At 43.1% G+C, this 22909-nt stretch overlaps 2 protein-coding genes across 4 annotated transcripts in view; one reads left to right on the top strand and one right to left on the bottom strand.

Annotated features, from left to right (window-relative positions):
• Window positions 1-8564: 8564 nt before the first annotated feature.
• TIMM9 (translocase of inner mitochondrial membrane 9) lies at window positions 8565-17532 on the bottom strand. Of its 2 annotated transcripts, none has more exons than XM_086613372.1 (4): window positions 17518-17532; window positions 12475-12543; window positions 11786-11881; window positions 8565-9076 (listed from the first exon to the last, which is right to left on the bottom strand). In XM_086613372.1, exons 2-4 carry the CDS (start codon window positions 12511-12513, stop codon window positions 8942-8944), a joined length of 270 nt encoding a protein of 89 aa, XP_086469498.1. In that variant the 5' UTR covers window positions 12514-12543; window positions 17518-17532; the 3' UTR covers window positions 8565-8941. The 2 variants fall into 2 exon arrangements, with proteins under 2 accessions (XP_086469498.1, XP_086469499.1); XM_086613373.1 differs by lacking the exon at window positions 17518-17532 and adding an exon at window positions 16898-16913.
• A 402-nt stretch (window positions 17533-17934) lies between these two features.
• Window positions 17935-22909, top strand: part of KIAA0586 (KIAA0586 ortholog) — an 81683-nt gene continuing 76708 nt past the window's right edge. Inside the window, exons 1-3 of one of the 2 annotated variants that reach the window (XM_086612944.1) lie at window positions 17935-18235; window positions 20653-20732; window positions 22588-22657. In XM_086612944.1, coding sequence (XP_086469070.1) covers window positions 17935-18235; window positions 20653-20732; window positions 22588-22657 — 451 coding nt within the window. Of the gene's footprint in view, window positions 18236-20652; window positions 20733-22587; window positions 22658-22909 lie in introns of those variants that run through there. The other variant, XM_086612945.1, reaches the window with a different exon arrangement.

Below are 22909 nucleotides of genomic sequence, written 5' to 3'. Positions count from 1 at the left end.
TGTTCCATGGAACATAAAGAACTCGCTTCCTTACTTCCTCTTTCCACCTGCTTACCTTGCAGTAGCACTCATCAGACAGACAGACAGACAGACACATGCCCACACCCCCCCAGTGACAACTGATGTTACTATTCTGGCAGAACACTAAACTCGCAAGAAAAGGGGAACTTTCTGCCAAGCTACTGGCAAAGCCTCTGTTGTGTTACTGATTTCCTAGTTTTATCTTTCTGGCAAGAAGCGTATCAGTCAGATTATTCAGTAGATGTGAGTGACTTACGACATTTAAAAATACCAGAGGCAAAAGATGATTAACCATGTAACGTGGGACTGTCCTGTACTAAAGGTGAAATCAGCACGAAACCTTAACGGGCCTTTTATTTGTAACTTTACTATAATCCCCTTACTTCTGCTTCGTTGACATGAAATAAACTTTAAATTGTCTTCCGGTGCCTTAAATGAAAGTTTATGCTGTGGAGGATGCAGTAATCATGATTATACTGAATTGAGATGATTTTTTTTTTTTTTTAATAAGGGATTAGATATCGTGTTTGCAAGAGCAATCAAAAATAAAGCACCCTCTTGGCAGTCTTCACACTTTTCTCCTGCCTTCTAATCTTTTACAGTTTTTACTCTAAATGATACCTGTTATTTCAAGCTCAGGAGGTAAAACAAAAATAAAAATGACATCAAACACAGCAGAACTGTTAAAAAAAAAACCAAGGCTGTAAGAATTTGGACTCCACCCCTGCTCTGCAATTGATACAAAGAACTGCCAGATTTCTGGCAGATTTTATTATTTTTGTATTAGCATATATATGAAAGTTGGAAAAAACTTGAAGCATTTGCATGCAAGGATATAAGGTAAGAAAAGGCTCGTTCCCCTACTCGTTTTCGATTTTACTTTCTTTCCATAAAGTATAACACCTACAAGTATACTAAAGAGTGTTTATTTTCTCTCCAACGTGTAAGTTTAGCAACAGTCAGTTCAATCTCCACTTGTTTCTGGCTCCTCCATCAGATGGCTTGTGTTTGAGAAACCGTCTCTTGCCTGATCAGTCTGAACAGACCAGGCAGGAGAAGCAGCCATGTCAGAACGATCGTAACAAGCCATTATTGCAACAGAGGTTAAACAGATTTGCAGGAGTAATTATTGGTGAAAGAAAAGCATAACAAGGGCAAATAAAAGTGTGTGTCTTCATGAAGCATAATGTGTTTGACCTTCACAGGAAGCAGCAAAGACCTTTCATTTGAAGGACAGCAGTAGAAGGGAAAAGGTGGTGAAGTCGCTTCTTCATTGTTTGTGGTATTTTGCACAAGTTCTACTTGAATCTATTTTTTTTTTAAGGGTGCAGTATTAGAATAATTAGGCAGAAATATTTTAAATGGATACATGTTCTCATTTTACATGTAGGGAACCACATAGTAATGGCTACCAAAAATTATCCAGGATGGCTTTGATGGGGAGCTGGAAAGAGAATCTGAATCTTAGGATTGTCAACTGCTGTGTCTCAGTCAGGTTATCTCCTCTTGAGAGCCACCTCTCTCCAGATAGGTTTGTCCACCAGATAGGATTTCACATTAAAGAATATCCCTATAAAATGTTCTCCTTTTTCCCTGTTAAAAATATTCTTGGGTTGCTGAGGCAGCTAAATGGGATTTCTAGGCAGCATTTACTGGAATTCTTTTTCATTACTAAGTCTAAGAAATGCCGTTGTTTTCTTTTTGAGAGCACCTTTGCTTTGGTTGCTTGAAACAAGTCTGGCAGATGAGCTGAGGACAGATCTACAAACTGAAACAAAAGATGAAGCTTTGGGCAAGCTGGTGTAGTGGAGGGTTTTCCTGCCCGTGGCAGGGGGGTTGGAACTAGATGATCTTTGAGGTCCCTTCCAACTCAAACTGTTCTATGATTCTATGAATGTGTTAAAAGTGTGTCGAGCTGTTGATTTCACTGTGCCCTTCTGTTTTGCAGATATTGTGCGCTAAAATCGTGGTGGTTTTTACTTCTCTGTACTTGGGATTTTATTATTTGCTACAACGTGCAGGATAAAGACTACCTCTGGAGATGTAAGGAACACAACACAGCAGTGGAACCAATGGGGATGTTGCCAGAGACTGACTCACTGTAATTCCAGGGCTTAGGAAAAAGGCATTTTATAATTAGCTAACACTATTTATCAAGCTATTGCCCTCAAATTTTGAGAATATCTGTCATTTTACCATATTGTCTTCCACCAAATAGCATGATTCTTTAAGAGGTCTCTGGGAGAGCTAGAAATTATTCATGTTTATTACCGCTAAGTAGCTGGTTTTTATTGGGATTTTTGTGTTTGTTTTGGAAATCTGTGAATTCCCCAAATTCCACAAGCATTTATTAGTCTCATCCATGGCTTTGGAGGAATATGTAAATTAAATTTTTGGCGTTACAACGTTATTGGTCTGAATATGTGCTCGCTTTAATGCAGCTGAGTGGTGCACTCTGATTAGTCACAGCCCAATGACAAATACTCCCTGCACTGTCATTTAAAGAAAACTGCAACGACGAGGCAATCTTAATTGTGAAAGCAGACTGGTTTTCACCCTTTCTAAGAATAGGACTTGCCTGGTTTCCTCTTTGTTTTGAATTCTCTCAGCCCTATTTATGTCACTATTCATGCCCCTTCCCATTTTCAGAGAAATCCTGCTTTCCGTTTCGGAGCAGGGCTGCGCTGGTTGGTTCTGCAACTACCTGCTATTTATATTAGTTACTGTTACGCTGATGCTTATCCTACACCAATAGTTTTCAAATGTGAAAAAGCATCTGTCTTTTTGATGAGACTTGGCTTTAATTCACCAGTACAGCTCACTCATGAAAAAAAAAACAAAAACACAGAAGCATCGCAATGTTTATTTTCTTTCTGTTTCATTCCTTGCCAGCAAAGAAAATGGGCACTAGAGCTCCATTACAGCTGTGAAAACCTGCAGGTTGGTCCCCAGCAGCGGGTTTGCTTAACTCTCCCTCCCAGCTTTGTTGGTGAGGGACACAGTTACATGTTACTGGCCACGTCTCTCTCTTTCTCTGCTCTTCAGAGGAACCCAACAACATTTCCATTCCAGCCCCGTCAGTTTCTTCAGCTATTTCTGAACTGCTCCTCGTCTAATCCTTCATCTGGGTACAGCTTGACCTAATTTGCCATGATCCTTCCCGCTATGCCAGTTACGTAAGGAGGGGTAAGACGTGGAATTTGGATGAAATACTTTGTTTTATTGCACAAGGGAGCATTTTTTTTTCAACAAGCCACTAGTTTACGTGTATGCGCAGCTTAAAACTGTTATCTCTTGATATTCATTTTCATTCATTTCCTGAAAATTACTTCCCTCAGGAATGGGTAAGGTTTAAAGCTATTTAAAAAGGGGGAAAAAAAAAAAAAGAAGGAAGAAAAAACCCTCCAAACCCTTGATTCCTTCTGCTCCCCACCATGTGAGTGACTACAGTGTGCCATCTCAGCAGCTTCTCCACGGAGTACTGCTTTTTATACTCAAGTCCCTGATCGCCTGTGTTGGGTCGAGTCTCTTACCATTGTTTGTTACACTCTCCATTATTTTTCCTCTTTCATTTTAGTTTGTGGCCCTGTGACGGCGGTGGCTCCAGCTCTGATGCCTTCCCACAGCCAACGGCCGCTCCCGGGTCACCTTTGTCACCTGCCGCCAGCCGCAGCATTTCACTTCGAGACATCCTCCCTGCGTGTCCTGGAGGCAATAAAAACCTGTAAGAAACCTGTGGGTTTTTTCTTTCCTCCACACACATTGACTTCAGCACCCTCCCTTTCCTACCGAGAAGGTGGTTAGAGCGTGCCTCGCTGCGATGGAGGCGTGAAACCCTCTTCTCTCAGCCATGACTCAAAAGAGAGCTCCAGGCAGGTCCCCGGGGCAGCAGCAGCAGCAGCAGCACAGAAATTCAACATGTGTGTGGGCAGAAGGAGAGGGGAAGAGGGTCCCTAATTCCATATCCTACTAAGGGCAGGATCTGTGAAATACAGAAATAGCCACCAACTGCGTTTCCACTTTGATTATTTGAAATTTAGATAAGCTCCCCTCCGTGTTACGTAAACAAATGATGATATGTCAAGTACACTACCTTAAATATTTACACAGTAAGCCCAGCTCTCTCAGCAGTCCTCTCACTTTCCCCCAGATTAGATGAAAGTGAGTTACAGAATAAAAAATTTTCACCAGCCATGGTTTGTTCAAGCATTGTTTTATTATTTTTTTTTCCTAAGAGGCCTTTCATATGTCTTTCAGTTAGATCTGTTTCTGTATGTGAGAAATCCTGGAAAAACAGACTTGACCATCATTTTACTGTTGTGAACTACTAAAGCTTGAATGTTGAATGCTCCCTGTTGTGTTTACAGGAAGAACCTAACACCAAAATGATAGGGAGCATGAAGTTAAGGTAAAATATAATTTAAAAAAAAATCTAGTATTTAGCAGAATTGTGACTTTATGTGGAGTTCTTTTAGTGCTGTCTTCTTGAAACTCAAGGTGCAAGCATGATGCAAGTTCAGGTGTCACAAGCTCTAATTGCTTTTACAGGTTTTGTAGTCTGGGCCAGACTCATTCAAGAAATTTTGGAGCTGAGCTTAATGGACTTCCCAAGATTTGGAGTCCTCAACTGCTGTGTGCTGACTTCCTAACCTAGCTAACAGAAAATGCTGAAAAAAAAGAGCTGTTGCTTACACTCCAGATCTGAGAGTGAGGTATCTGAGAGTACAGAGGAACACGCCCTTGCACTGAAGTCACAGCCACCATCGATATCTGGGCATTAGGTGTTTAACCCACACTTTCCTTACGGAAGATTGCAGTCACGTCCTTTCCCTGCCTTCCAACAGAGAGCTCTGTAGTTGAAGCTCTCAGTGGGGGTTACAGAAATTAGGACTTTGGTCCCTATCCTTGAAAGAGTTCAAGAAACCTCTATTATAATCTTCCAGATGATTGATCTGATCACTGTGCCAGTGCCACTGATGCACAGGGCATTCTGGAGCAAGGCTCTCATTTGACCCTTCCTGTTGAAATTGTTGTTTGTCTGTTGTTTTTTTTTTTCTATGGGTTGATTAGTAATTGCATTCTTTTCTAGCCTTGGTTCAGACACTCATTTCAGAAGCAAGGATCCGTGTTCCTGTCTCTGCTGCAATGAACGTTGCCGCCAAACGAGTGTCTGTTCACTAGCCCAGTCTCATCAAGCCCGTTTTTGGCATGCCGTGCTCCTCTTGCCTTCTCTCCCCTTCCTCCTCTGTTCTGGCTCACTTTTTTTCACAGCTTTCTCTGGACTCTTTCCTCAGCAGCATTCCACTTTTCACCCTTTGCTCCTCCTTCCATCGGAACTGGCTCCATTCCTGCCCCTAACCCAGTAAGGGTTATCAAGTCATCAAGGTGACTCACCTCCTCTCCACACACCTTATCTTGAATGCTGCTGCCTTTCAGTTAGGAACCAGAGACTATGCTGTATTCTCAGTCGTGTTCAGGTTTTAGCTGTGCATTTCATTTTGCCATGCAAACTTGAAGCTATTCCAGAGGAAGGATGGAGAACACCCCAGATTAAGATATGTCATGGAGGTTAGAATACTTGGCTGGGAGAGAAAACATGCAGCCTGGCCTGCCTTTGTACAAGTTCCCAGCCTTCACAGTGGACATCCAGCCAGGCACTGAAGAAATACCGATTCTTGCATTTGCAGTTAAATATTTTTAAGAATGTTGTGCTGGGAAATCTCGCTCCAAGGAGGAAAGCCCAGCTGATACACTTTTACAATGCATGCTGATAAAACAGGTTCGAGGCACTGAAACATTGTCATAAATCGTTCTTAACCCACAAGTCCTGTTACCAAAACCTTACAGGGTGATATTTTCTAAATAACAGGATTTATTGCCACATCTGGGTTGTGGCAATCCCAGGCATAAATACAGACTGGGTGGTGATTGGATCGAGAGCAGCCCTGAGGAGAAGGACTTGGGAGTACTGGTGGACGAGAAGCTCAATATGAGCCGGCAATGTGCTCTTGCGGCCCAGAAGGCCAACCGCGTCCTGGGCTGCATCAAGAGGAGCGTGGCCAGCAGGTCGAGGGAGGTGATTCTCCCCCTCTACTCTGCCCTCGTGAGACCTCACCTGGAGTACTGCGTCCAGTTCTGGAGTCCCCAACATAAGAAGGACATGGACCAGTTGGAGAGGGTCCAGAGGAGGGCCACGAAGATGATAAGAGGGCTGGAGCACCTTTCCTATGAGGACAGGCTGAAAGAGTTGGGGCTGTTCAGCCTGGAGAAGAGGAGGCTCTGGGGTGACCTTATAGCGGTCTTCCAGTACCTCAAGGGGGCCTACAGGAAAGATGGGGAGAGGCTGTTCAGGAGGGCCAGTTATGATAGGACAAGGGGTAATGGTTTTAAAATAGAGGGAGGTAGGTTCAGGTTGGATATTAGGAAAAAATTTTTTACTATGAGAGTGGTAGAACACTGGAACAGGTTGCCCAGAGAGGTGGTGGATGCTCCATCCCTGGAGACGTTCAAGGCCAGGTTGGACAAGGCCCTGAGCAACCTGATCTAGTTGGAGATATCCCTGTTCCTTGCAGGGGGGTTGGACTAGATGACCTTTGAAGGTCCCTTCCAGCCCTAACCATTCTATGATTCTATGATTCTATTTGAGCCAGCCGTCAGGATGTGCTAACTCATCAAGGAAGCAAAGGGAAGCCAAAGCTCAGCGAAACAAGTTAACCTTTCAAGAAAGTTCTCGCTGTTGCTTTCTGCAGCACCTGGATGCTTTAGTTACATGGATACACTTTATTTCCATGGATGCACTTTATTTCCAAGCTAAAATATATTTGTATCATCTTTCTTCAGTAAGTCATCTAGACTGAAAGAGGTGGAGAGACCACAGTATTTTGGAAGTCAAGAGATTTTGTCTGGCCAGCTTCATTTCAGGGTAGCAGCTATCAACCCTATGCTCATACTCCCAGTGGCGCTTTTCATCCCACCTATTTGTTTAGTGAGCATGGGGAGAGGCAGGGGGATGTGACATCTAATTAGATTTTAAGAATAGATGTTTTCCCTGGATAACTGGGTTAAGGCAGCTTTAAAACTGGAGTAAAAGGAAACTGGGGAACCTGAAAGTGAGTAATTTATTAACTAAGTCCCTCTAACACTTGCTTAACCTTTTGTACAGTAAATCTGTCTTAACAAGTATTTAAACATCTTCCTACCCCTAAATCCTCAAACACTGAAACATGAGGGAAAACTGTGATTATTTTTTTTTAACCCTCCCCCCTCCTTACTTCAGCCTGAAAGAGCTTTGCCCAGAAGACAGAACATCCTCCAGTCCTATCACTTAAATTCTGGATCGCTTTTCTGAGCAACTGTTCTCCTTGCACACTAAGATACAATGGAAAATGGGATAATTTCAATCATGGATTACTTTCAAATGTTTAACAAAAAGGCTGCTTTAAAGAAAGCCTTGAATCTTGACTATGGATATATTATTTCTAATTGGCCTTAACATTTGTGGCCCAAACAATCTAGACATTATTAGCCAGTTACTCCTTTGAACAAACAGGACGTTGGAGATTTGTTGCCTTATTTGGGCTCTTTTTTAGCCTTTACTATTTTAGAGTTAGCTCTTAGCCATCTCCACGGTAACGAGGCATGGGCTGTGTAGGAAAGAGCTGCAATATGGATAGGACAAAACACATGTAAATGAGACTGTAGGAACATACTTGTTTCTTCCAACTTTGAAAGGCACATGAAGAGATCTCTGTGGAGACCTGGGGCAGCTCTGAACAGCAGCAAGCAGAGCAGCATCCAGAGCAAGTGGCAGGTGTACTGTGCTGCAGTCAGGGCCTAGTAATCCACAGCCTGGAAAGCTGAGAGTTTGGGTAGTAAAGAAAACAAAACACAGGCAGGAAATTGTTCTTTCAAACTGCTGCTGGAAATAAAAAGCTACAGAGAAGGTAACAAAACCAAAAAAACCCACACGTGGGCAGGCTTCCTGCCCTTTCTGTTCCTTACTTTTGTCTTTCTACTCAACAGCAGGACCTGGCAGCTGACACGAAATAGCTTTGTTTCATTCTTTATCACTTGAAATCTCAAAATCGATATGGCAATCCTGATGTTCAGTTCCTTTTGTTACTGTATTTTATCAGAACTAAAGTAAAACACGCCTGTTAGCTATCATGCTGCTGGACTAGCAAGCTGTCTGCAGGATTTCAGCTATCAAGATCCTTTCAAAGGTCTGGTGCTTTTTCTAAACCAAACCCACAACATCAGAACAGTCAACTTCCACAAACTTTCCTTCATATTCGTCCAGCAGCAAGAAAGGCATCGTTTTGTTCATGCCTTGTACTTTTTGTCAGGATTCACACTACTAAAGGAGAAAACTGCCAGCAAGCTTAGTGACAAAGTCACTAATTCTGTTAACTACCAGCAATGAATGAACAGAACTCTGTAGTAGCTGAGAAGGAACAAGACCACGGCAAACAAAACACGGCTCTGAAGCAGTGTCCTAAAAACCGTATCTTTGGAAAGAACATACACGCAAGAGTACAGTTCCCATTTATTTTACTTGAATTAAATAAAAAAAAGTGTATTTCCCATATTACACTTTATTTCATCTGAAGCAGTCCTAGCAGAAAAGAAGTATGACCCTCCCACCACCCTTGAAATTTAAACATACCCATCCGTGGGCCCTGGCAAAGTTTGTATTGATATTACTCCATTGTAGAGTGAAAAGGACCTCACAGACAGACTCCATTGCCAGTCCATCATGATTGACTTCTTGTTTAACCCTTCATGGCTTCCACTGTCTGAAGAGCATCTAGAACTCTCTTCCGAGTTGCTGGACATACATCCCGACAGTAGAAAATCCAAAGTGTGTTCTTGCCCAGTGAACACTGGCACTGCTTGCCAAGTCTGAATAGAGTGCTCTTGTTTAACGAGGTTGGCTGAGCAGTCCTGCTTTAGCTGCCAGAGCTTCATTCTGCTGAATATGGTACTCTTGAAATCTCATCGAGATCCTTTGTGTCATTTTTAAATACTTCTGTAGGCAGTGGTCTGAGCACGTCATCTAGAGGAAGAGGGAAACAGAAGGCTTCAAACAGTAGTTAGAACACTTCCCCAAACAGGACCCAAAACACAATCACGTACAGGGATAAATGATTAGGTGACTACATCCCATATTCTGTGTTAAGCCTCAAGATGAGGGCCTAATTGTGCACAGCCTCTCGGTGCAGTGGAAAACATGAAGTTTAGTTTTTGAGAGGCGTCTGAAATATCTTTTAATACTCATTCTCCTATGAAAGTCTTCATGGGCAACATCTCAGATCTAGTCAATACTACCATTTCATCCTTGGAATCCTGTTGTGAAATTAAAGTATATAAAGCATTTTATTTTGCAATAAATAGTAAGTCTATTAAATTAGTATCTTTTTAAAAATCTGTTTACCCACACATACTATTTTTGACAGCCAAATATGGTCTACTGTGTGCTAGCTCAGCTTAACCTTTCTTTTTTTTTTTTGTCCTTGTTCCTATTAGCTCTGTCTTGTACCTGCTTGGTTAACCTTCCCAAAAGCAACCAGAGTACTCTCTAAAGTTCTGTCAGTCAGCTGGACAGGGAAATAAATACTAGGGCCTATGCCACCCATGGTATTATTTTTTTAAATTTAGAGGTGTTTTTTTTCTTTCTTTCCTTCTTTAAGTGTAGAGAAAGATTTCTGAGACTATTTCTGAGCAACAGTTCTACCAATTGGATATTCTCTATCATGGTTTTAAACCTTACTACTGCTGTAAAAGTTGATAGAAAGGAAACAGAATCACTTTGCATGATTACTAGAAAATCAGAAATTGCTTTGATTCCGCTCAGTATAAAGGGGTGTGAAAAGAAGAGAGGCTAAAAATGAACAAGACAAAAACCCCATGCAGCTATACACACCATCCACCACCTGCTCTGCTCTCTCCTTGACCTGGCATCAGCCACGGCAAAACCTGTTAAGCAGGAGTTAAAGTCTGAGGAGGAAACAAATTCTGGAACTACCCCAAGCCACTTCTCCCAGAGGGCGTGGTATTTGTGATGTGGTGCTCAGAGAAGTCTAGACTTGCACTGCAGACTTGCTGTAGTGAGAGAGGTCAGAAGCTGTTTTTTCGAATGTAGAATCTCCAATGAGATTCCTGGAGGTATTAATTTTCATTATTTAATAAGAAACTACAGCTTTAAATAGGAACATGAGAATTTCCATATCAGATCAGACCAGCAGTCCATCTAAACCAGTGTCCTGTTTCTAGCAGAGGCGAGAGGCAGATGCTCTGCAAGAAAGCCCGTAATGGATAATTATGGACAAAACTTCCTGTAAGAAAGTTTCTTCCTAGCCTTCAGTGTTAACAGGTGGCTCCTGTACTGCCAGACACTGCCCCTTTACAGATCACAGGAAAAAAAAAAAAAAAAAAAAGATCAGACTCTAAGAATACTTTTTATATCTCAATAATCTTAATTCCCCTCCAATGAGCATTCTTTGGTTTGGAATTCTAGGTCTTTAATGAAAGACTATATGAACAGTTATTTTTAAAGAAATTCTAGTAACACTTTTGGTAGCAGAAGGAAGAAGTACAATCCTCTACTGGAAATCAAGGACCTTCCCAGAAAGGTAGAGAGACTGTGCCAGCAAAACTTCTGTCAATTCTGTTAACTGACACTCCTTGTATTGTTCAAGCAATTCAAGATGAGTTCGTAAAAGACAGTAACAAGACCTTATCCAGAATAATCCTGACCTCCTGTAGTTAATAAAAATTCCACTAAAGCAGATGCAGAGAAGATCAGGGAAACAAGGAATCTGCCTTGGGAAGCTGAGCGAGCTTTGTTTAGCACAGCAAAACAAAAGCTGAAGGGAGACATGATTTTTGCCTGCACTGAGGAGTTCAACTCCAAGGAAGCAGAAAATGCTCAAAAACACTGGTTAGTTTAAAACTTTAGGGTTTTTTTTTACCCTGCCAGCAGAGTCAAGCAAAGGTTATTAGACTTTTAACCAACAAAATTATGAGATTTTGAAACAGCCTCTCAACAGGACAGGAGAGGCAAAAAGCATGCAGCTGATCTTATTGAGAGCTTTATCTTTTTTGCAGATGACTATGTGATGGAGCTCCCTGCAATGCAGAGAAGTGGATTTAACAGCCAGAACTTCGGAGGCCTGTTTCTATAACTTACTGCAATGCAAGGAACGTGAGTAGGTAAACAAGTATTTCAGTAGGATTCTACCTTCAAAGAACGAGACGCAGGCTGCAGGCGGGCAACTTCCATGTCCATAAAGATACCACCCATCAGAAGCTGATCTGATCCACTGATAGCTCAGAGAACGAAATACACGGAATTGCAATAAGGAGCCAATACTCCCAGCGAGGTGGGGAAGATTCCCTCTGTGTGTACATACTGAAAAGACGACAATGACAAAACCTCAAGACGTCCTAGCCTACAGTTTGTCTGTAGCTGATGATGTAACACACCGAAAGCACTTAGCTTTGCTTGTTTGGTTGGTTTCTTTTTGTAAACAGACTGTTAGAGTGCAAAGAAGTATTTGTCATCACCTTTGGAGAAGCGAAACTGCAGATGACGTATTTCCCTTCCACTAACTTGCTTCCTTTCTCACTTGGAAGCTACATGCCAGACACCTACACTCCACTAAAGACCGCTAACTATCAAAACTTTTAAGTTTCTTCTGAAATTTGAATGCTGCACAGCAATTCTACGAAAGGGTCATTAAAAGCATAGAAAACATTTACCCACCTCTTCTGGTTTAACTTCTCTGCTAGTAAAATCCTTTATGCAATCCAGGAAGCAGTTTTCTGTAAGCTTATTGTATGTTCCAAGAAACTCCTTGAACTATAAATAAAAATTGAACAGGCAATGGAGTATTACAAAAATTCTACATTCGTTTCTTACATGCAGCTGCACGGGACATCTGGTGACACTAACATTTAAAGGACAAGTCACTAGAAAAATGTACTATAAGTCAGAAGATTTCAGCACCAAATGCTGCTAATACTCAAATCAGATTCTATAGTGCATCTGTCAACAGTCAAATGTTTAAATTTTGGTTGCTACAGAACTAGTTTATCATCTGAGTTATAACTTTTTCACAGAATCACAGAATGTCAGGGATTGGAAGGGACCTCAAAGGATCATCTAGTCCAATCCCCCTGCCAGAGCAGGACCACCTAGATCAGATCACACAAGAACGCGTCCAGGCGGGTTCGGAACATCTCCAGAGAAGGAGACTTCACAACCTCTCTGGGCAGCCTGTTCCAGTGTTCTGTTACCCTTACTGGGAAGAAGTTCTTCCTCATGTTTAAGCGGAACCTCCTATGTTACAGCTGATATCCATTTTGTCCTTCTCCATGTCCTACACCTTTTACTCTATGTGACAAAATAATAAAAGATCTTCAAAGCCACCACTCGTGAATACAGTGTCTTACCTGCTTGATCTGATCAGATTCCGATATTTGTCCAGCCATATTCTACTGCCTGTGATTCACGCACCTATTCTGAAGATAAAAGTCAAGTTTCACATAAAAAACATACATACAAACTGCAACGTTTTGAAACAGACTGGAATTTCATACGTCCTTGAAGTGTGTTTAAATGCAACTTTGCTAGCCAACTTTCAAGCCATCCACTTGAAGGAAAGTTACCTATTTGAAATGCATTCAGTTGATAGAACCGAACTGCAGGTGTGAAACCTTCCCAGACCCACCTGTTAACTGCTGTCCTTTAGACATTTTTTAAGCCTTTCAAACAGCTAAAGTGATTTTAAAAAAAGGTATTTTATAAATACTTTCAAACTTGCAAAATAAAACTAGGGCAGGAGTAGAGGAGAAGCGAGCAATAACATTTTCCAGCCTTATAGTTTCAGTGACTTTAGATGTCATCTGTAAGGACAGCAGGGACAAAAGGCAGGCATGAAATGGTAGCCACTGTGAATAGACGCGGCAGAAGCCAGCGTGCATCGGAGAAGCAGATGCCTGGTTTCTGTGTGGCTGCATTCTCACCAAACGTTCTTGTCATTGAATACAGTGAATTAAATGCAAGAAAACAGAGAAGAATGAAAATGGCCTTAAAAGATGTGAAACAGACAAAGAAAAAGGGAAGAATGAACAGCCACAGATTCAAGAATTTAAACAAGCATCCTCAAGGAAGACTCACATTCCTAATGTAAGACAGTAAACAAGTTCAGGCTTGAAAGTATCCCTGTAGGTTTCCTAGAAGAATACTGAAAGCAAGTCTTCCTTTTCCCTTAATTTACATATTACCTAAGACCTATCGCAGATGATAATGCAACCTATTATTACACTTTGATAAGAACAAGATCCTTCAGTTTAATTCAACTTGTGGAAGAAAAATTAGCACTGAAGTGTAATCACTTCGTGATTAGCAAGGGCTACTTATAATTGGTGTTTTATTATGCTGAATTTTGAGCAAGACAGTCACGTTTTAGAAAGCTTAAACTATTCCAGTCTCTCAACAGGGGGAAGAAAGAGGGTAAGCAAGCCTTTTGAACAAGAACAAAAAGACATTAATTATTATTTCTACAACAGAAAGAAAACTAAGCAACTAGAAACAGGACTACGGAGCTCTCACAAGCACGCACTCTCTCTACACTCCCTCCCAGGAGCAGAGTGATGATGACATCTGCCTCTTAATGTTACACTTTTATCAGTTCACAGAAGGTCAGTTCAGGCATTGGAGGTAAAGAGCATATATGATTCTTGGATTTAAGACACATACCCACAGGACCAAGAATTCCGCATGGGTAGACAGGTCATACAGGTTAATCTTAAGGAGAACCTACAGGATATGGTTGCTCAGAAGAAACAAGGGATTACTGCAGTTAATGTAAAGCTCTGACTTGTTCGAGGAGAGGTGAACACGACTATCATCTGGGACAACAACTAGTGAAAATGGATAGCAACTCCACACTCTCATGTCTCAGCCTGTTAGAAGAAAAATCAGTGACAATTCTATAAAGTCGGTTTAAGTAGATGATTAAACAGAGTTAAAAGCCACAGAGAACAGGAAAGACTTTTGTCCTCTCCCAAGCACAGAATGCCAAAAGCTTCAACTCCTGTCAGTGCCATTTTCTCACACTCAGCATTGCTTCATTATGCCTGTTTATAACAAACCTGGTCTTTTGTTCTTCTGTGACTCGTTTGGCAAGCCTAAAATTACAGTTTTACTGAACTACGGTTCTGCCAAGCTTTTACACTTGCACTTGGGAAACAGCTCTGATTTAAATCAGCACAGTGGCTCTATCTGATTTTAAGTGTCTGAAGCACTTGTCCCTCTACAGGTATTTTACGCTTTCCACACAGCAGGCAGTGAAATTACACGGCTCTACTGCACCTCTTCCGTAGCTATAAATTACAGGCAGTTGCCTTAACTTCTAAAAACGTGCTACCCGAACCTTCCCAGAAATGTGCACATCTAGTTTACTACTAAAGCGTGTTAAATGTGTAATTTCAAGTTTTCTGGTTTTTTGTCCCCTTTCCCTCCAGCCTGTGACATTAAGTGGGAAAAAAAAAAAATGATGAAAGAGCCCATTACAGGGCTTGGCACTTCAGCACATGGTCTGGATGTGCTGGTTCACCAGGAAAGTAGCAACAACTGCAAAGTCTCCCTTCTTTGACGGGCCCTGGAGCTCTTCCAAATATGTTTTGATGTTCTAAAGAGAACAATCCTTTAAGATCAGCCTCTCGGAGCAAAATGAGCAGTTAAGGATAACTTGAGGTTTTGACTTCTCATAGTCAGGCACAAAGGATTTTCCATCCTCATTCCAAAGAGAAAAGCTTTAGCCTATTCAAACCTATTCTCTATGCAAGATCCTTCCCAGCTCCCAGCCCTGGTTTAGAATCTGGAAAATGCCTCTAATATTTCCTTCTGCTATGGCTGCCACTCCCATTGCCATGGAAACGCAAAATCACTGCAGAGTGGCAGCTTTTTTTAAAAAGGTAAAGCTAGTTTGTTAAATAAAAGCAGAGATTAGGTTAAATATTCCTAACTATCCTGGGTCAACCACCTGTTTCCACAACAGGAGCCAGAACTAAGGAGGTCAGAACTTTTCTAAAACTTCTTACGTGGGGCAATGCAGCTTCCCCAGCTGTATGTCCAGACCTCCGGAATAGGAGTGCTTGGGAACTAACTCCTAAGCACTAGTAACTGGAACAGAGCTTTTGATTACTGCACTGCTTAGTGGCTGAAAAGCCTGTGTCCACTTAACAGCCTGGATTTCTTACAGGTGAAACACGCACTGTAAACCACAGTGAACAAGTTTTTTTTCCCACTGATGTAATCAGCACTGGTGTCTATTACCTAATCTTGAGTCAACAGTACCCTTTCCCATGGAAACTAAACAAGCCCTGTGTTTTTGGGGGCTGGATTTTTTTTTTTTCCAATCTTTTTGCAAGGAGCTACATTTTATTGGGGAAGGGGTCTGTGGAGAGACACCATAAATCCATCACACTTGTTATCCTGATTAACAATATTAACTAGGTGTAGGTACAGCCTACTCTATACATACAAGGCTGCATTTTTTTTTTTAACTTTCACTTCCAATTGTACACACACAACACCATGCAAGTATTTCTGCACGTTGTGTAAAAGGGACAAAGAAGAATAAAAATATCAAGTCAAAGAAACACGTCAAGATAAAGTAACCACGGTTTGTAGAGAAAGTGTTGGGATTTTTTATAGTTGAGAATTACGAGGCTAGAACTTGATTGACATCAGATTAAAAAAAAAAGAACTAATTCCTTTAAAGAGCTCATTTACTGAATTTAATCAAACTACAAAAACGTATGAAACCAGTAGGCTGCTAAACTAATGACATAAAATTCAGGCCAAGAGGTAATTTGACACAGAACTCCTGGTGCTGTGTGCCTGGGCAATGCTGCATCCTGCACCAGCTCAGCGAGGCAGCAGTGATGGCCCCACCGTTCCCCTCCTGCACCGGGAAGGCAGAGCCCGGCTCTCCTCTGTGCCCAGAGCGGGTCCAACTGCTCTCCTTGAGACTGGTGCTTGCAATGTGGTTACCCAAAGGTTTTCTTCTCGCTCAGGATGGTATGACCAACCTTCAGAGGCAGATGGTGAGATCAGAAAGGGACTGGTCAGAAGGTGGCTGGATAGTAAGATGTACCTGGTGCACAGGTTTAGTGTGACCAGCAAGAACAGGGAAGTGATCCTGCCCCTGTACTCGGCACTGGTGAGGCCGCACCTGGAATATTGTGTCCAGTTTTGGGCCCCTCGCTTTAAGAGAGATATTGAGCTCCTGGAGCGGGTCCAGAGAAGGGCGACTAAACTGGTCAAGGGGCTGGAAAATAAAACTTATGAGGAGCGGCTGAGGGAGTTGGGGCTGTTTAGCCTGGAGAAGAGGAGGCTGAGGGGAGACCTGATTACAGCCTACAAATACTTGAGAAAAGATGGTGGGGAGGTAGGGGAAGGGCTCTTTACATTAGTGATGGGTGATAGAACAAGAGGAAATGGGTAAAAGCTTAGTCAGGGGAGGTTCAGGTTGGATGTTAGAAAGAATTTCTTCTCTGAAAGGGCTGTCAGCCACTGGAATAGGCTGCCCAGGGAGGTGGTTGAGTCCCCATCCCTGGATGTGTTTAAGAATAGGGTGGATGAACTGCTTAGGGACATGGTTTAATGGGGGATTAGGGACGGTTGGACTGGATGATCTCTAAGGTCTTTTCCAACCTAGAAATTCTATGATTCATGATCTCATCATGGCTGTGGACTAGACCCTGCTCTAAAGAAAAAAGGTCAATGGTAGAAAAGGTGTCCTAACACCAAAGGCAAGTGTGAAATCAGACACCCCGAGAGCCTCTTTGAGCAGACTGAACGCACACGAGGAAGTCTGTCCTGCAAGAAAAAAAGGTATTTTTCTGTAAGTGGTCTCCTATTTAAGTTAGATTAGGCCTGGCTGATACTTGTGACCCAATAAGATCAAAACCTGAGCTGGAGATAAAACAATTTCACCTTGATTTTGGGCTTTGTTGAGTTGCGGGGTGGGTTTTTTTTGGTTTTGGAGAGTTTTTTTGGTGGTTTTCTTTTTCCTACGTCCTTCAGTTCTGGCTTTCAAGGGCACCTTGAGTTTCCCACCAGGGAGGGAGACACTCGCTGAGCCAAGCTCCAGCCAACACACCCGCGCCTGCCGCGCCGGTGCGGCACACGAGCGAGCCCCTTCCGCTCCCTCCGCGCAGAGGAAGGGGCTCCCGGGCGCCAGGAAAACGCCCACCCATAAGATCTCCCGCGTCCTTCCCGCGCAGCCTCCCCCACCGATCCCGCGGGCCATGGCGCCTCTCCCGGTAACGGCCGCACCTGACGGCTGTCCCCGCTCTGCCGTCTCCCCGCCGCGGGGCCACGCCGGGCTGCCCGGTCCCGCCCGGTTCCCCCCCCCCCCGTCCCCGCTCCCGCTCGCAGCGGCCCCCTCGGGAGCGCCGCCGCGCGCGCGCGCGCGCACTCACCCGCACCGCCACGAGCCGCGGGAGCGCGAGGCGCTGCAGCCCCACGGGCCCCGCCGATTCGCCGCGCGGCGAATCGGCGATCACGGACTCACCGGCGCCTTTGCTTCTCCTACCGGAAGCGGGCGGAGATCGGGCGCCGGTTTCCTTCCGGACGGACCGCGCGCAGGCGTGAAGGGGAGCGGGGGGGCGGGCGGCGTTGTTGTCACGGCAGCGCGCGCTTCCGGTGCGTGTGGCGGGGTTCCGTGTCCGTCAGGCCGCCGGGGAGGGTTGGGGGCTCCTGGGAGGAATTCCACGGAGGAATCGTTCGCCGGAGCCTTCGGGCTGCTTTCGGTGCGCGGGGGCGGCTGTCGCCGTCGCGCCTGGCCCGCGGGCACGGGCGCTTCGGACTCCCTTCCAGCGCGGCGGGATGAGATCCTGATGGAAGCGGAGAGCAGCTCCAGCCTCAGCCGGGACTCCCTGGCCAGTCTGACGGCGGGCGACGTCCTCGTTCACTCCACGGGTGTCCACAGGGAGGAGCCCATTGGAAGCGTGGCGGGAGCTGGTGGCCGTGGGAAAAAAGTGACCATCGCTGTCCAGAAGCTGCGCGAAGTGGTTTCTCCCCGCCAGGCAGCTGGTGCGGCTCTGGCTGGACACGGACCAGCAGTTCCCCCAGCCCGGGCGGCAAACGGGTCTCCGAGGAGGGAGGTGACCCGCTGTGCCCCCGGCGGCGCGGCACCCGGTGCGTGATCTGCCGTGGGTGGGCGTTCGGCGTAGGTCCGAGGTACAGCCGCCGTGTAGGGATTTCAGTCGCGTAGCAGCTTTATAGCTAAGGAATTTTTGCATCCCGGTGCTGCGAATATCGGCGCTCCTTCAAAAGGGTTGCTTGTTTTCCCAGACGCCGTTTTGCACGTGAAAAGCGACTTGCGCAGGGCGAGGTGGTCAGTCGGAGCTCCGCTAACAGAGCTTCAGTCCTCACGCCAGATTCCTGCCAAAAAGGCCAATGGCATCCTGGGGTGTATTAGAAGGGGTGCGGTTAGTAGGTTGAGAGAGGTTCTTCTCCCCCTCTACTCTGCCCTGGTGAGGCCGCATCTGGAATATTGTGTCCAGTTCTGGGCCCCTCCGTTCAAGAAGGACAAGGAAATGCTTGAGAGAGTCCAGTGCAGGGCCACAAGGATGATGAAGGGAGTGGAGCATCTCCCTTATGAGGAAAGGCTGAGGGAGCTGGGTCTCTTTAGCTTGGAGAAGAGGAGACTGAGGGGGGACCTCATGAATGTTTATAAATATGTAAAGGGTGACTGCCATGAGGATGGAGCCAGGCTCTTCTCACTGGCATCCAATGATAGGACAAGGAGAAATGGATATAAGCTGGAACACAGGAGGTTCCGCTTAAACATGAGGAAGAACTTCTTCCCAGTAAGGGTAACAGAACACTGGAACAGGCTGCCCAGAGAGGTTGTGGAGTCTCCTTCTCTGGAAATGTTCCAAACCCGCCTGGACGCGTTCTTGTGTGATCTGATCTAGGTGGTCCTGCTCTGGCAGGGGGATTGGACTAGATGATCCTTCGAGGTCCCTTCCAATCCCTAACATTCTGTGATTCAGTGATTCCTAGTCCTTAATTGTTGGGCAATTAGCGTCTTTTATCAGAGAAATCGCGACTGTGGTTGTGACGTTTCACAAATATACTAGGCAGGATGGTTTTAGACAGCATCAGAGGATGAAGCAGTGTATGTGTCTGTGCAGGGACCTGAATAAGAACGTTAATAAGATCGATGCCTTTCCAGTCTGTCCCAGTGTTTAATGCAGTTCGTAGCTCCTCTTTTTAGAAACCAAATACATCTCTTCATTTTCATGCCTGAAGAATAGTCTGCAGGCAGGTCTGTGCCTAACAGAATATTGCTCCTGCCAACAGGCAGCTCTGAGCAGTCCCAATGTTTGAGCCTTCTTTGTGTTTTCACAGAATTTTGTGAATGATTTTGTGGTTTTGTACTGGCAGAGAGACTACAAGTCTTTAAAACACTTCTCCTCTTTCTCTGCTTTGAAGATGGATTTTCCTGGAGAGCTTGAGCTAGTAGATGTTCAAGCTAAAACTGTGGAATCTTGCCTTTTTAGAGAAGTGTTTATTGGACACTTGAAAAGTAATTAATATTGAATGTTAGAAGTAGGCATTCTGAGGAAGTCATTCAGCTCTAGTCTTTTTTATTTGCAGAGTTTTTGCAGGTTTTGTGGGACAGTATGAGTTTTAGAGCTGGTCAGTTTAACAGCTATTCAAAAACTCTTAGGAAAAAACAAGTTTCCCTGCTAACTACCATAACTTTAAATTTTACTGGTTAAAATTATTTTTCTTCCCTTGTAGTCTGGGAAAACAAACAAATCAACCATATTCCTGCTAAACACCACCTGCTTGACACAAACAACATACACTGGTCAACTGCCTGTACCAGTGAAGCTCACATAGATGAGGAAACAAAATGAAAAAAATAATTGCATCCTTTTCTGCAACTTTAAAAAAAAAACCACCCTATTTGTGGTAGTATTAAGTAAATAATTTTAAGTCTTTTTTGATAGAATGACACTGTAGTGATGTACTATGCACTCTTCAAATTCAAAACTGACAGAATCTGTGCTACTTACCTAGTCAGAATATTCATTTTGTTTCTTTAAAATGTATATTAATTACATTCCGTAGAGTTTAGGGAGGGGATTTTAGTCTTTTTGAGGTCAAGGTTCAAACAGCTTCAAAAATATTATTTTTATAGTGTTAGGAAGACCCTGACATAGATGAAATGTTTACTGTACTTTGTGTCCTTCAGTAAGATATGTTATCATATAATTATAATTGTCTCTTTAGACTTGTAACTTTCTGTGTTCTTATGATCTTTAGACTGGAATTTGAGCTAGACATTGTCAATTTTTTTAATGCTCTGTTTTTCAGAGACTTTTTCATATATTGTAAAACAAGTCTATAATCCAAGCTCATGGAATTCATTAACGTTTGTAAGCTTCAGCTTGATGGCTGTGGTCATTGTGTTATGAAAGTCGTTATATCTAGATATTCAAAGAAACAGGGAGAGGAAAGGTTGAGATTTGGGTTAGTCAAGGTATACTGAAAATGCATAAAAAACCTTTATGACCACCGTAAAACTGCTTTTATTTTAGGAGTCCCGAGTACTAAAGGACATCCAGAACATCTGCTTTCAGTAGAAAATTCTACAGAGCCCATGTTTTTATCACAAATGGTAAGAAAAGCTACTGTTACTTCCTGCAATCCCAGACTAAGAGAACAGTGTTTTTCTCAAAAAGTTGCAGCTTCTGTAAAAGTATAGCAAACCTTTGGCTCAGCTTCTGCAGAATAACTGTGCAGCTGCTTTCCTCTTTGAGTTGCTGCTAATGCAATACTAGTGCTGAAGTGTTTGGAGGGGCTTTCTGTACCTGCTGCATAGTATGTGCCAGGGTATGTTTCTGAATTTCAGCGTAATTCTTCCTTTAAAAAGGTGGTTACACAAGGCACAGTATTCATTAGGAAAACCTAAAGTGTTTTGTAGATTTTTTTTTTTCCTCTTCATATTGTAGATAATGAAATGGACATCAGCTTACATGGAACTTAAAATACTTAAAATTAAGAGGCTTGTTTCCTTGTGATTTGTTTGTTATGTCTTACGTACAGTGGAGACGTGTCTCTAGGGCATCCATACTGTGATGAGCATCCATGAGGATAAAATTAACCTGTGCTGTGAAATGATTGCAGCAAAGTCTCTGCATGGCTCAAAGTAGACCTCGTGAGCTGAATAAAAGTCTCAAAAGAACGGTGGAGTTCTTTTGAGAACCATTAAATGAGGTTAAATAAGAGATTTTTACCTTCCTGACTTGCCTTTATGACTCCTCATAGGTTTTGATTATTCATGGATTCCACTTAAAGAAAATTCAGCTTTGTCCCTTCAGTTGCACAGCCTGTGTTATGAGTCCTTAAATGTGTGTGTATGGGTAATCCTGAATTGTTTGAAGTTAGCAACTTAAAGTAGTTTCACTACTACTTCTTTGGCCGTAAATGAGGAGAATACACATAATCAGCACTTAGAATGCTTACTTTTGATTTGAGTTATGTTTCTGTTTTTGTTTTTTTCTTGTGTGTCTAAAATTCCGTGTGAGTTCTTGACTACAAATTCCAAATGAGTCTGTAGTAGAGATCTGTCGTGGTTTAGCGCAGCTGGCAAATAAAGGCCACATAGCCACTTGCTTGCCCTCCTCCACCCCCAGGGAATAGGGAAGAGAATTAAAGGGAAAAAGGGCAGGAAACTTGTGGGTTGAGATAAGTGCTATTTAATAATAATATAAAAGTAAAAGTAATAATGATAAAATAATAATAATATAAAAGTAAAAGTAATAATGATAATAATAATATATGAATATATATACATAGTTAATAGTATATACAAACAAGTGATGCACAGTATAATTGCTCACCACCTGTTGACCAACGCCTGTCCTGTCCCGGCAAGCGATCCCAAAATAGGTAAGTCCTGACACCACAATCCCAGATGAGTGAGAAGCCCAAGAAGAGAGAGAGCACTCCGAGAGCCTGACAGAGCCCTCAGAAGAGCAAGAGAGTTTCTTCCTGATCAACCTTTATCTATATACTGGGCATGATGTTGCATGATCTGGAATACTTCATTGGCCAGTTCGGCCCTCAATCCCAAGTCTAAGTTCAAATCATGCGGGGAGTTGTGGACCCTCTGTCCCGGCCATGCCCACCCCCCCCCCCCAGCCTGTTGTGCTCCTGCACACTGGCAAAACACAGGAAGCTGAAAGGTCCTTGATGTCTCAACACCAACATCAGTGTGCTGTCAACATTCTTCTCATAACAAATCCGAGAGTAAATCCAAAACACAGAGCTCTTCTAGCTGCTGAAAAGAAAAACTAACTCTGTCCCAGTCAAAACCAGGACAAGATCTTAACGTGTTTTGTTCCAAGATCTTGTGCTAGTGTGTGGAGATACTTACGTTTGTGTATTCAGCAATTCCATCTGCTTCTAAAATTTTAGCCACTGATACCAGAGGCTTTGATGTATGCTTTTCTGCTCTTCTTGTTCTGAAGGATTATCCTAAAGGAGCTGCAGTACAAGAAGATCCTTCGCTGCTGCTGGAAGATAGCAGAAGACCTAAAGGTAAAACACATCGATGTACTGCTACAGCCCTTGTTTTTGTAACAAATCTGAATAATTAGAGCAAAAGTATTTTTCTTCAACGTAGAAATTTTTCAATGAAAATATTCAAAAATTTCTTGGGTAAAATGATGATAATTGTAATTTATGTTCTTAAACTTTGCAAATTTTCCTTCAGTCTTGAGATTCCTTTTGCTTATCAAACTCTTCGTGTCTCTGAATAGAGAATTGTGAGGCTGGGACCTTGTTTGGTTG

Source organism: Tauraco erythrolophus, chromosome 6, assembly GCF_009769465.1.
Source record: "Tauraco erythrolophus isolate bTauEry1 chromosome 6, bTauEry1.pri, whole genome shotgun sequence".
NCBI lineage: Eukaryota > Metazoa > Chordata > Aves > Musophagiformes > Musophagidae > Tauraco > Tauraco erythrolophus.
This window is presented reverse-complemented; position numbering and strand designations above follow the sequence as displayed.

Bases quoted from the DNA above. Each gene is read 5' to 3' on its own strand.
- TIMM9 (XM_086613372.1), bottom strand. From the start codon at position 12,513: ATGGCTGGACAAATATCGGAATCTGATCAGATCAAGCAG. The intron at 11,882-12,474 runs GTAAGACACTGT...TTTTATTTATAG, and splicing joins AATCTGATCAGATCAAGCAG to TTCAAGGAGTTTCTTGGAAC. The intron at 9,077-11,785 runs GTGGGTAAATGT...CTCTTCCTCTAG, and splicing joins GAGAAGTTAAACCAGAAGAG to ATGACGTGCTCAGACCACTG.